This window comes from Equus quagga, chromosome 6 (genome assembly GCF_021613505.1).
Source record: "Equus quagga isolate Etosha38 chromosome 6, UCLA_HA_Equagga_1.0, whole genome shotgun sequence".
Taxonomy (NCBI): Eukaryota; Metazoa; Chordata; class Mammalia; order Perissodactyla; family Equidae; genus Equus; species Equus quagga.
In genome coordinates, this window is record NC_060272.1 from 61034730 (window position 1) to 61048053 (window position 13324).

The 13324-nt window shown below is 36.2% G+C and overlaps 1 protein-coding gene across 1 annotated transcript in view; it reads right to left on the reverse strand.

Moving 5' to 3' along the window:
- The window catches only part of KPNA3 (karyopherin subunit alpha 3), a 92772-nt gene that overhangs the window by 40991 nt on the left and 38457 nt on the right, over positions 1-13324 (reverse strand). The window contains exon 2 of the mRNA XM_046664520.1: positions 2191-2235. Coding sequence (XP_046520476.1) covers positions 2191-2235 — 45 coding nt within the window. The remainder of the gene's footprint in view (positions 1-2190; positions 2236-13324) is intronic.

Below are 13324 nucleotides of genomic sequence, written 5' to 3' on the forward strand. Positions count from 1 at the left end.
ATTAGACTAGATGAACTTAGTAAATATATATATAGAACATTCCATCCAAAAACTGTAGAATACACATTATTTTCAAATGCACGTGGAACATTCTCCAGGATTGATCACATATTAGGCCACAAAACAAGTCTCAATAAATTTAAGAAGACTGAAATAATACCAAGCATCTTTTCTGACCACAATGGTATGAAACTAGAAATCAACTACAGAAAGAAAATTGGAAAAGCCACAAACATGTGGAGATTAAACAAAATGCTACTGAACAACATTTGGGTCAAGAGAGGAGTCAAAGGAGAAATCAAAAACTACCTGGAGACAAATGAAAATGAAAATACAACATGCCAAAATCTATGGGATACAGCAAAAGCAGTTCTAAGAGGGAAGTTTATAGCAATTCAGGCCTCACTCAACAAACAAGAAAAATCTCAAGTAAATAATCTAACAGTGCGGCTAAAGGAATTGGAGAAAGAACAAACAAAGCAATGCAAAAATCTTCAACAAAATACTATCAAGTCAAATACAACAATACATTAAAAAGATCATCCACCATGGTCAAGTGGGATTTATTCCAGGGGTGCAGGGTTCAACACACTCAAATCAATCAACACAATGCACCACATTAACAAAATGAAGACTAAAAATCACATGAACATCTCAGTAGATGCAAAGAAAGCATTTGACAAGATACAGCATCAAATTATGATAAAAACTGAATAAAAGGGGTACAGAAGAAAAGTACCTCAACAAAATAAAGGCCATATATGACAAACCCACAGTTAATATTCTCAATGGAGAAAAACTGAAAGCTATCTAAGAATAGGAACCAGACAAGGATGCCCACTTTCCCCACTCTTAATTAACATAGTACTGGAAGACCTAGCCAGAGCAATCAGGCAAGAAAAAGATATAAAAGGGATCCAAATTGGAAAGGAAGAAGTGAAACTCTAACCAGCTGCAGATGATATAATTTTACATATAGAAATCCCTAAAGAATCCACCAAAAAACTTTTAGAAATAATAAATGAATACGGTAAAGATGTAGCACACAAAATCAACATACAAAAATCAGCTGTGTTACTATACACCTACAATGAAGTAGCAGAAAGAGAAGTTAAGAATATAATCCCAGGGCTGGCCCAGTGGCATAGCAGTTAAGTTCACACGTTCCGCTTCTCAGTGGCCTGGGGTTCGCAGGTTTGGATTCAGGGTACAGACCTAGCACCACTAGTCAAGCTACGCTGTGGCAGCATCCCACATAAAGTAGAGGAAGAAGGGCATATATGTTAGCTCAGTGACAATCTTCCTCAAGCAAAAAGAGGAAGATTGGCAAGAGATGTTAGCTCAGGGCCAATCTTCCTCACACAAAAAAGAAAGAAAATGTTTAAAAAAAAAATCCATGATACAAAGTGAGTAATAAATAGATACTTACTAAGTAAATAAATGCACAGGTCTATTTAATTCTACTGACTCACTGAGAGAGTGTGTATTCTCAGAATCAAGACATTCCTTCTCTCTAAAACCAGAAAGTTTCAAGACGGTAATTTAATATGGGAGTTTTAGGAGTGAATTAGATCAAGAAAAGGATCTAATCTAAGATAAACATAAAGATTCAGAAATAAGCTTCAAATCTATTTTTAGAAATGTACATGTATATAGAGAAAATTATGTGTATTTTCTTGATTGACAATTAAAACATTTGCTTAAGATAAAATGTGCTTGCATGAAAATACAATCTAATGAAGGTAATTCTAAAGTCCTCCAAAAACAATGGAAAAAAAATACAATAAATTTTAACAGTGGTTGCATTCAATGTGTAAAATATAAGGTTTTTCTACTTCTATTTATTTTTCTAAAGTATCTTTAACAAGTATGTATAACTTTTACATGAGGAAGGTGGAAGAATCCTGTCTAGCACACAGCCCAAAAAAAGAGGACGTTAAAAAAAAAACAGGAGTATCTAATTTCATCAGATGTTGTGAGAATCTCAGTGATGGTGGTACTTTACTCGGTACCAGTACCTCAATAACAGTATAAGTATATACCATTATAAACTATGTAATGACATACTTTTATGCTGTGTCGTCTTATGGATGATCACTGATTTGCCACAGTATTTTCATCATTCAAGTTACGTAGAATGTTAACTTCAGAAAAACCTAATTATTTTCATTAAATGGAAATCACCCTTACCTTTCGCAGTTCAACTGTCACTTCATTTCTGTGTCTTCGCATTGTCTAAAAAGAAAAATAAAGATTTCTTAAGTATCTAAATATTAATACTGATAGTATATAAATTAAGGTCTTAGGTACTTAAGAGTTAAAACTTTTTTAGAATTTATTCTTAAGGATTGATCAGTTTTAGAATTTAAATGTTGAATTACAGGAGGTTAAAAAGTCAAAACCCAGTCTACTTTACTAGATATCTGTTGGATAGTTTTGTGGGGGGTGGGAGATGGGGGTGGCTGTTGAGGATCCCGTCCCCATTCCCAACTGCACCCAAGTCTCTTTTGGGAATTATATACTCTCCATTGTGAACAGTCGTGATGGAACTGCCTGTTGAAGAATCTCACCCTCTCCTAGCTCAGGGACGGCATGAAACTCAAACTGGGCCAACGGAACTCTCTCCCCCATAACTCTGAGCCTTGAGCAAAGTGGAAAGAAAAAAAAGCAGCACATTAATTTCCAAAGGAAGTATGTGGACAAAGCAGTGAATTATTTACTTCCAGTTCTCTGGTGTCCCGACTCATTCTATGAACTATCACATACTCTTCCAATAAATTATGGTTTTGCTTAAGTCAGCCAGTGCTGGTTTTTGATGCTTGCAACCAATGAATTCTATCTCAAATGACTCACGTTTAAAAAAGTAAATAATAATGTCATGACCTTAAAACCACATGAAGATGAAAATAAGTTTGGGATGGATGTTTTGTATCAAAAGATAAAGATATGTCCTTTTAAGTTTACTAAGAGGCTCTATCAGACATGTCTTATCAAGAATTACTGAAATGATCAGATATCCCTTCTTGATGTACTGATTTGATGAACTATTTTATTACATATATAAGCACGGTAAAATTCTTACATTTTTGGAATAAAGGTTACATATCATGGTATATTATTTTAATATATTGATATTCAGTATGCTCCTATTTTATTTGATAATTCTTTTGTTATGGTATCTCTGTCAAGTTTTCTTAAGCTGCAATGATAAATTAACCCTTTTTTAGCAAAAAAAGAATCCCAGGGAACACAAATTATAAAGTTTGCTAAATATATTGAAATATTAATCTAGATATAAACTTATGCTTAAATATAGACATATATTAAGTGTAAACAAAACTGTCAAACAAAATTCAAATTAGTAGCAAAATTCATTTAATGTGATAGAATGATGCATTGATAAAAATAACACACACACAGTTCAATAGTAGAAAGACAGAGCCCCGAATCTATCTCCCTATTTCACAGGTTTCTGTGTTTTGACTTTAATACTATTAATACAAAGAGTGCTTTATGTGTAAATTCATCATACAAAATCTAATAAATGTTGATCAATCTTCAAATACCAATTTAATGAAGTGTTATCTGCTCACTCTGTAGCTGTCTTTATTCAATTAAAGATTAGAACTGAACCATGGTTAAAACTTGCCCATATGAACATCTAATGCAATTGTTACTGGAACTGAGAAAAAATGTTTTCATTGCAACAACTACTATTAATTGTTTATGAATTGTTTTAAGATGGTACATAACAGAAAAAGATCCAGGCAGCATATCCCCTCCAAAATACGATCAAGTTACTGCTCTACTTTAACTCACAGTAAATACTTTAATATAGATAGGGGTGGTGAGTTAACTTCTGAAGTACCCTAAGATAGGAATCCACACTTCAGGGGGGTTTAGCTAGCATCTGAAGCATCCAAATCAGGATTTAACTTCCAATTAGTAAGTGCTTCAAATATCAACATCTGAATTTAGACACTAGTTTGTTAATGTAAGAGATGTTGGAAATAATTTTTTATTGCTGAAATGGAATTGTTCAAGATACATGGATTGACTAGGAATATTGTTCAGGTGCCTTGATCGTCACCTGTTTGAGGTTTGAATCTGGCAAGCCCTGCAGTCCGTCTTCAGAGAAGTTGTGGCCTCCCTTTGATCCTGTGTCCCACCCCTTCTTGGAGGGTTGTGTCACCTAATCCCAGTCAGGTCTTTGTGGTATCTCCTAGGGTTGAAGTTTTATTGCAGGGTGGTAGTTTAGAGCCTAAAAGAGCTAAACTCATAGAACAAGCTGCATGACTTTCTGTGACTGCTTACCAACACATTTGTATTAGCAGCAGAATGCTTAAGTAGCAGAATTCTAAGGCCTGTTTTATTATTTTATAAAAATATAATTCGCTGGTAGTAAATTTTCTAAGGAAAAAACACCTATTATCCTCGCCTATCTCTAACTTAAAGGCCTGCTATTCATCCAAAAGAAGATGTGAGTGTAAATGGCCAAGTGTCTTGGGTCAGCCAGGAGCAGGTACTGACTACTACGTATGACACAAGTACCTCTGAGCTCGTCATGTCATGACCTATTCTGCTCAGTTTGAATTACACAAAAAGGCTCCCTCTGCGACCTCTCCCCCTTACATTCTTCGCCAGGGATTTTATCTACTCTCATATCTTCTATTACTGTTCGATGACCACTCCCAAGTATCTATCTTTAGTTCAGCCTTCTTGCCTGAGCCCCAAATCTGTAAGTACAAGTATCCACTCACTCAACAAAAATTTACTGAATTCATCTAAAATGCACCAGGCATTGCACCTGCAACTAGAAGGCAGGTATAGTATTTACACCCTAGTACAGTGGTCAGCAAACTGCTGTCTATGGGCCAAATCTGGTAGGCTGTTTTTACAGGGCCCAAAGGAAATGGTTCTTACATTTTTAAGGGTTATGTTATAAATGATATTAAGTATCTACATAATATCCTTATTTTTGTCTCCTGGCCCCCAAAGCCTAAAATATTTACTACCTGTCCTTTTAATAAAACATTTGCCAACAGTTGGTCTAGTAGGAAAGACAGTAAAAATAAGCAGTAATACAAATATGTTAAATCTTAAGATAGGAAAGTAAACAACAAAGTTCCATATTGGAAGGAGACACGACAGAGGGTCAGGAAATGGTTCCCTGAAGGATTAAAATATGTATGCATGTTTAGGGGTAAATGATAGATTGAGGAAAGGCCTCAAACTCAGCATGCTTACAAATATCATACCTGCTCCCTCTCCTCCCCTACCTGCCCCTCAAAAAAACACCACCTACTCTTCCACAAATATTCCCAGTGTTAGGAAACAGTAAAACCATCCAAGAGTTTCAAAAATCCCAAACCTGGGAGATCATCCACGTCTACTTACTCTCTCATTCCCTGACACCCCAAAGTCACCAAAATAGGATTGAAACCTTCTAGCTCCACTGCCACTATCCTAGACTAAGCCACCATCATTTCACCTGGACACTATAACAGCCTCCTAACTAGTCTCCTTCAATGCAGTGAATCATTTTTCCACAAGGCAGCCAGAGTGTTCGTTTTTATTTTTAATAACAACTTAGAAGGGGAAGCGGAAAGGGATGGAACTGGCTTAGTCTAAGAAAATAAGAGGCTATCAGAAAACGGACTATCTCACCTATGAGAAGTATTACACAAACCACAAGATAACCACTAAACAAATAATTAGAACAGAGACACAAATTACAAATAAGGAGAAAACTAAGAAAATCCATATAGAAAACTACCTAACTGAATTGGTAGTCTGAAATACATGGGACGAGAAACAAAGGAAATGTAGGAGAACCAGAAAACGAGTGATGAAATGACAGCCTTAGGCCCCCACATTTCAATAATCACTCTAAAAGTAAATGGATTGAATTCTCCAATTAAAAGACATAGAGTGGCAGGATGGATTAAAAAACAAGACCCAAGAATATGCTGCCTCCAGGAAACACACCTCAGTTCCAAAGACAAACACAGACTCAGAGTGAAGGGATGGAAGATGATACTCCAAGCTAATAGCAAACATAAAAAAGCAAGTGTCGCCATACTTCTATCAGACAAAGTAGACTTCAAGGCAAAACAGGTAAAGAGAGAAAAAGAGGGACAGTTTATAATGATAAAAGGGACACTTCAACAATAAGACATAACACTTAGAAATATATATGCACTCAACACAGGAGCACCAAAGTATGTAAAGCAACTATTAACAAAACTAAAAGGAGATTTCAACAACAATACAATAACAGTAGGGGACCTCAACACTCCACTACTACCAATGGATAGATCATCCAGACAGTCAACAAGGAAATTGTAGAATTAAATGAAAAACTAGATCAGATGGACTTAATGGCTATATACAGAACACTCCATCCAAAAACAACAGATTACACATTCTTCTCAAGAGTGCACGGAACATTCTCAAGGATAGACCATATATTGGGAAACAAAGCAAACCTCAATAAATTTAAGAGGATTGAAATAATATCAAGCATCTTTTCTGACTATAATGCTACAAAACTAGAAATCAGTTACAAGAACAAAGCTGCGAAAGGGGCAAAGATGTGGAAATTAAACAACATCCTACTGAACAACCAATGGATCAGTGAAGAAATCAAAAGAGAAATCAAATATTATCTGGAGACGAATGAAAATGAAAACACACCATACCAGCTCATTTGGGATGCAAGAAAAGTGGTCCTAAGAGGGAAATTCATGGCAATCCAGGCTCACCTCAATAAACAAGAAAAATCTCAAATAAGCAATATCAAACTATACCTAACAGAATTAGAAAAAGAAGAACAAACAAAGCCTAAAGTCAGTAAGAGGCAAATAATAAAAATTAGAGTAGAAATACATGAAATCAAAACAAAAAAGACAATAGAAAAGATCAAGGAAACAAAGAGCTGGTTCTTCAAGAAAATAAACAAAATTGACAAACCCTCAGCCAGGCTCACTAAGAGAAAAAGAGAGAAGACTAAAATAAAATCAGAAATGAAAGAGGAGAAATTACAACAGATACCACAGAAATACAAAAGATTGTAAGAGAATACTATGAAAAACTATATGCCAACAAAGTGGATAACCTGAAGAGATGAATGAATTCTTAAGACTCTTACAACCTCCCAAAACTGAATCAAGATGAAACAGAGAATCTGAGTAGACTAATCACAACTAAAGACATTGAAACAGTAATCAAAAACCTCCTCAAAAATAAAACTCCAGGACCAGGGGGCTTCTCTGGAGAATTCTACCAAACATTCAAAGAAGATGTAATACTTTTCCTTCTCAAACTATTCCAGAAAACTGACGAAGATGGAACACTTCCTAACACATTCTATGAGGCCAACATCACTCTGATCCCAAAACCAGACAAGGACAACACAAAGAAGGAAAACTACAGGTCAATATCACTGATGAACATAGATGCAAAAATCCTCAACAAAACATTGGCAAATCGAATACAGCAATACATTAAAAAGATCACAGACCATGATCAAGTGGGATTTACAGCAGGGACACAGGGATGGTTCAACATCCACAAGTCAATGTGATACACCACATTAACAAAATGAGGAACAAAAACCAAATGATCATCTCAGCAGACGCAGAGAAAGCATTCGACAAGATCCAACATCCATTTATGATAAAAACTTTCAATAAAATGTGTATAGAAGGAAAGTACCTCAACATAATAAAGGCCATATATGACAAACCCACAGCCAACATCATATTCCATGGGCAAAAAGTAAAAGCCATCCCTCTGAGAACAGGAACAAGACGAGGGTGCCCACTCTCACCACTCTTATTTAGCATAATACTGGAGGTTTTGGCCAGAGCAATTAGGCAAGAAAAAGAAATCCAAATAGGCAATAAAGAAGTGAAACTCTCGCTGTTTGCAGGCGACACAATCTTATATATAGAAAACCCTAAAAAATCCACTTCTAGAAAGCTACTAGAAGTAATCAGTAATTACAGCAAAGTTACAAGATACAAAATCAACTTACGTAAGTCAGCAGCATTTCTATACTCTAATAATCAACTAACAGAAAGAGAACTCAAGAACACAATCCCATTCACAATCACAACAAAAAGAATAAAATATCTTGCAATAAATTTAACCAAGGAAGTGAAAGACCTATACACTGAAAACTACAAGAGTTTCCTGAAAGAAACTGATGATGACATAAAGAGATGGAAAGACATTCCACGCACACGGATTGGAAGAATAAACATAGGTAAAATGTCCATACTACCTAAAGCAATCTACAGATTCAATACAATCCCAATCAGAATCCCAATGGCATTCTTCACAGAAATAGAACAAAGAATCCTAAAATACATATAGGGTAACAAAAGACCCCTAATTGCTAAAGCAATCCTGAGAAAAAAGAACAAAGCTGGAGACATCGCAATCCCTGACTTCAACATATACTACACAAAGCTATCGTAATCAAAACAGCATGGTACTGGTACAAAAACAGGCACACAGATCAATGGAACAGAACTGAAAGCCCAGAATTAAACCACACATCTAGGGACAGCTAATCTTCACCAAAGGAGCTGAGAACACACAACAGAGAAAGGAAAGTCTCTTCAACAAATGGTGTTGGGAATACTGGACGGCCACATGTAAAAGAATAAAAACAGACCAGTCTTTTATGCCATTCACAAAAATAAACTCAAAATGGATCAAAGACTTAAAGATAAGACCTGAAGCCATAAGACTTCTAGAAGAAAATATAGGCAGTACACTCTGACATCAGTCTTAAAAGGATCTTTTCAGTCATCATGTCTTCTCAGACAAGGGAAACAATAGAAAGAATAAACAAATGGGACTTCTTCAGACTAAAGAGCTTCTACAAGGCAAGGGAAAACAGGATTGAAACAAAAACACAACCTACCAACCGGGAAAAAATATTTGCAAATCATATATCCGACAAAGGGTTAATCTCCATAATATATAAAGAACTCACACAATTCAACAACAAAATAATCAAATAACCTGATCAAAAAACGGGCAGGGGATATGAACAGACATTTCTCCAAAGAAGATATACGGATGGCCAACAGGCACATGAAAAGATGCTCATCATCACTGATCATCAGGAAAATGCAAATCAAAACTACACTAAGATTTCACCTTACACCCATTAGAATGGCTAAAATAACCAAGACAAAAAATAACAAATGTTGGAGAGGTTGTGGAGAAAAAGAAACCCTCATACATTGCTGGTGGGAATGCAAACTGGTGCAGCCACTACGGAAAACAATATGGAGATTTCTCAAAAAATTAAAAACAGAAATACCATATGATCCAGTTATCCCACTACTGGGTATCTATCCAAAGAACCTGAAATCCGCAATTCAAAGAGACTCATGCACCCCTATGTTCACTGCAGCATTATTCACAATAGCCAAGACTTGGAAGCAACCTAAGTGGCTATCGACTGATGACTGGATAAAGAAGATATGGTAATATATATACAATGGAATACTACTCAGCCATAAAAAAGGATAAAACCATCCCATTCATAACAACATGGATGGACCTTGAGAGTATTACGTTAAGTGAATTAAGCCAGATAGAGAAAGACAAACTCTGTATGATTCCATTCATATGTGGAAGACAAACCAACACATGAACAAAGAGAACAGATTAGTGGCTACCAGGGGAAAGGGGGGTGGGGGGTGGGCACAAAGGGTGAAGTGGTGTACTTATAACATGACTGACAAATAATAATGTACAACTGAAATTTCCCAAGGTTGTAAACTACGATAACCTAAATTTAAAAAAAAAATTTTTTTGCTGAGGAAGATTCGCCCTGAGCTAACATCTGTGCCAATCTTTCTCTGTTTTTCAGTACGTGGGCTGCCAGCACAGCATGGCCACTAACAGAGTGGTGTAGGTCCACACCAGAGAACCAAACCGGAGCCGCCCAAGTGAAGTGGGCTGAACTTAACCACTAGGCCACAGGGCCAGCCCTAGAGCATTCTTTTTTAAATGCAAGCCTTTGTTGTCATTCTCTTGGATAAAACCTCTCAATGAATTTTTTAATCTCCTAGAATCTCCCACCCCACAAGAAAAAAAGAAGTCCCCAGGAGAGCCAAACCAAAACCCTATGGACAAAATCCATGGACCTTGAGGGTATTATGTTAAGCAAAATAAGCCAGAGAAAGATAAACACCCTGTGATTTCACTCATATGTGGAAAATAAACAAACACACGGACAAGGAGAACAGATTAGTGGTTACCAGAGGGGAAGGAGGTTGCGGGGTGGGCATAAGGGGTAAAGGGGCATATATATACAGTGACTGACAAATAATAACACACAATTGAAATTTCACAATGTTATATACTACTATGACCTCAATAAAATAAAAACAAAAAAATAAAAACCAATGGACAAAACCTACAAGACTGGGTGACAAGGTTTCCCCATAAATTCTCAGACAAGCAGGATCTGGTTAAATCATCAACTACAGGACTCGCATGATATCAGCATGTATGCAGAAAGAAAGAGACAGGCAGACTAGGGCAACTGAAGGACATGAGGAGAGGAGAAGCCAAAAGCATGAATCACCAGAGTTTAGAAAAGCAATCTGAGAACAGTTGCACATGGAAGGGATCTGTTGCACATGTCAACACTGTAAGGTATGATGAGGCTAAACTCAAAGACAGGGGCTGAAGTCCCCCTTCCTGGACAAAACCCTACACTGAAAAGAAACTTCTGGGAAAAGAATCCCAAGTGAGCAAGGCAGGCACAATTGGGGCAGAAGAAAGAGAGGGTCCACATAAAAGTGGGTTAGTGAAACAGAGCCAGATCTCAGAAAATAGGACGCCATAATTTTTTTATTACTTTGTAAAAAACAACAGAAGAAGGGAGTCTAGAGTGGTAAAGCTGGAAAAGCTATCCTGACTCACACCTTGCTCCAAAAAGTTCAGGAAAACCTATTATAAAATGAACAGAAAAGGAACGGGGTCAATCCCTTGCCATAACAAATGAAGAAGGAACAGAATATTGATGTTAAAAGCCTGCCAAAAAGTCATACCTACAAAACAGACAATGATAGAAAATGTGAAGAACATTATAAATCTGAATTAGGAAAACTTCAGAAATGAGGTGCTAGAAATCATGAAAGAATTTGAAGTAAAAGAAAAAATTATTTCAGAAAGGAAACCTAACCAAGAATAATCTAAGATCCAATACACCATAGACAGTGTTTAAGAGATAGAGAATGTGCAAAGAAATAAATTTTTAATCAGAAAGAAATGAAGGTGAAAATTATTAGAATGAAAGCAACAATAAAGAAGATAAGATCTAAATACACAGAATGAGTCCTCAAAGAAGAAAACCAAAGCATTGAAATAGAGCAAATACTAAAAATCTATAATTCAAGAAAAAAAAAATTCCTGAAACCAGAAGACTTGAAATGAAATACTGAAAGAGTACACCTAGTACCTGGGAAATCAACCCAGAACAACCAATACCAAGATATATTAGTAAAAGTAATGGATTTCAAAAAAGAAAAACATCTTTGGACATGAGGCAAAAAAACCCTAGTGATTTATAAGGTAGATCTAGTAAGAGAGTTCAACAAAGCCACAGGATACAAGATAAAAATACAAAGATCAATTTGTACATCTAGATACTAGCAATGAAAACATGGGCACTGAAATCAAAACAATATCATTTGTACTCTCAAAAAAATACTTAGGTATGAACCTAAAAATACATGTACAGGACATTTATGTTGAAAATTACATACAGTGATGAAGGAATTCAAAGATCTAAAAAAATGGAGAAACATACTGTGTTCATGGATTGGTAGACTCAACTTGGTAAAGACATCAATTCTCCCCACAATGATATACAGTTTAATACAATTCCTCTCAAAATCCCAGCAATATTTTTTGTAGATACAGAAAACATTATTCTTAAATCTATACAAAAAGGCAAAGTAGTTAGAATAGCTAAAATAACTGAAAAAGAAGAATAAAGTGGGAGGAATCAGTCTAGTCCAATTTCAAGATTTATTACACAGCTACAGTAATAAAGACTGTGCGATACTGGTGGAAGGATACATACATTGATCAATGGAACAAAGTAGAGAACCCAAACAGACCTACACAAACATGCTCAATTGATTTTTGACAAAGGTGTGAAAGCAATTCAATGGAGGAAAGACAAACTTTTCAACAAATAGTGCTGGAACCAGTACATACTGACAGACAAATGTATGAACCTCAACTTAAGTCTCATTTTTTGTTAGTGCCATGGAGTTGATTGCAACTCCTAGAGCAGGGTGGAACCCTGCCCAGTCTTTTTGGCACCATCCTCTCACCTTCCAGCGCTGTATCTGACAATACTCTCCTGCTATTCATAGGGTTTTCGTAGACAATATTTCTCGGTAGTGCATGGCCAGGCCCTTTTTCCTAGTCTGTCTTAGTCTGGAAGCTTTGCTGAAACCGACCACGCTGGGTGACCCTGCTGATGTTTGAAATACCAGTGGCATAGCCTTCAGCATTGCAGCAACACGCAGCCCCCACAGTATGACAACTGACAGACGGGTGGTGTGGTTCCCTGACCAGGAAATGAACTCAGGTGGAGGCAGTGAGAGCGCTGAATCTTAACCACTAGACCACCAGGGCTGGCCTTAAGTCTCAAACCTTACACAAAAATCAGCACAAAATGGATCATGCTCAGGTGTAAAACCATAAAACTTTTAGAAAAAAAAAAAGAAAAAAAAATCTATGGGATCTGGAGCAAGGCAAAGAGTTCTTAGACTTGACCCTAAAAGCATAATCCATAAAAGGAATGATTGGTAAACTGGACCTAATCAAAATTTAAAAATTTTGTTCTGAGAAAATCTCATGTGAAGAGAATGAAAAGACAAGCTAGAGGGTGAAAACAACATATTTGCCAACCACCCACCCAAGAAAGGTCTAGTACGTAGGATATATAGAGAACTCTGAAATATTAGAATAAACAATCAATTGAATTAGAAAACTGGCAAAAGAAATGAACAGACATTTCATCAAAGACAATATGCAGATGACAAATAAGCACATGAAAAGATGTTCAATGTTATTAGCCATTATGGAAACGCAAATTAAAACCACAATGAGATATTACTACACATCTATCAGAACAACTAAAGTAAGTAATTGTGACAACACCAAATGCTGGCAAGGATGTGGAGAAACTTACACATTGTTGATGGGAATGTAAAATTGCATAGCCATCCGGAAACCAGTTTCTTAAAAAACTAAACATGCAAATACCATAGGA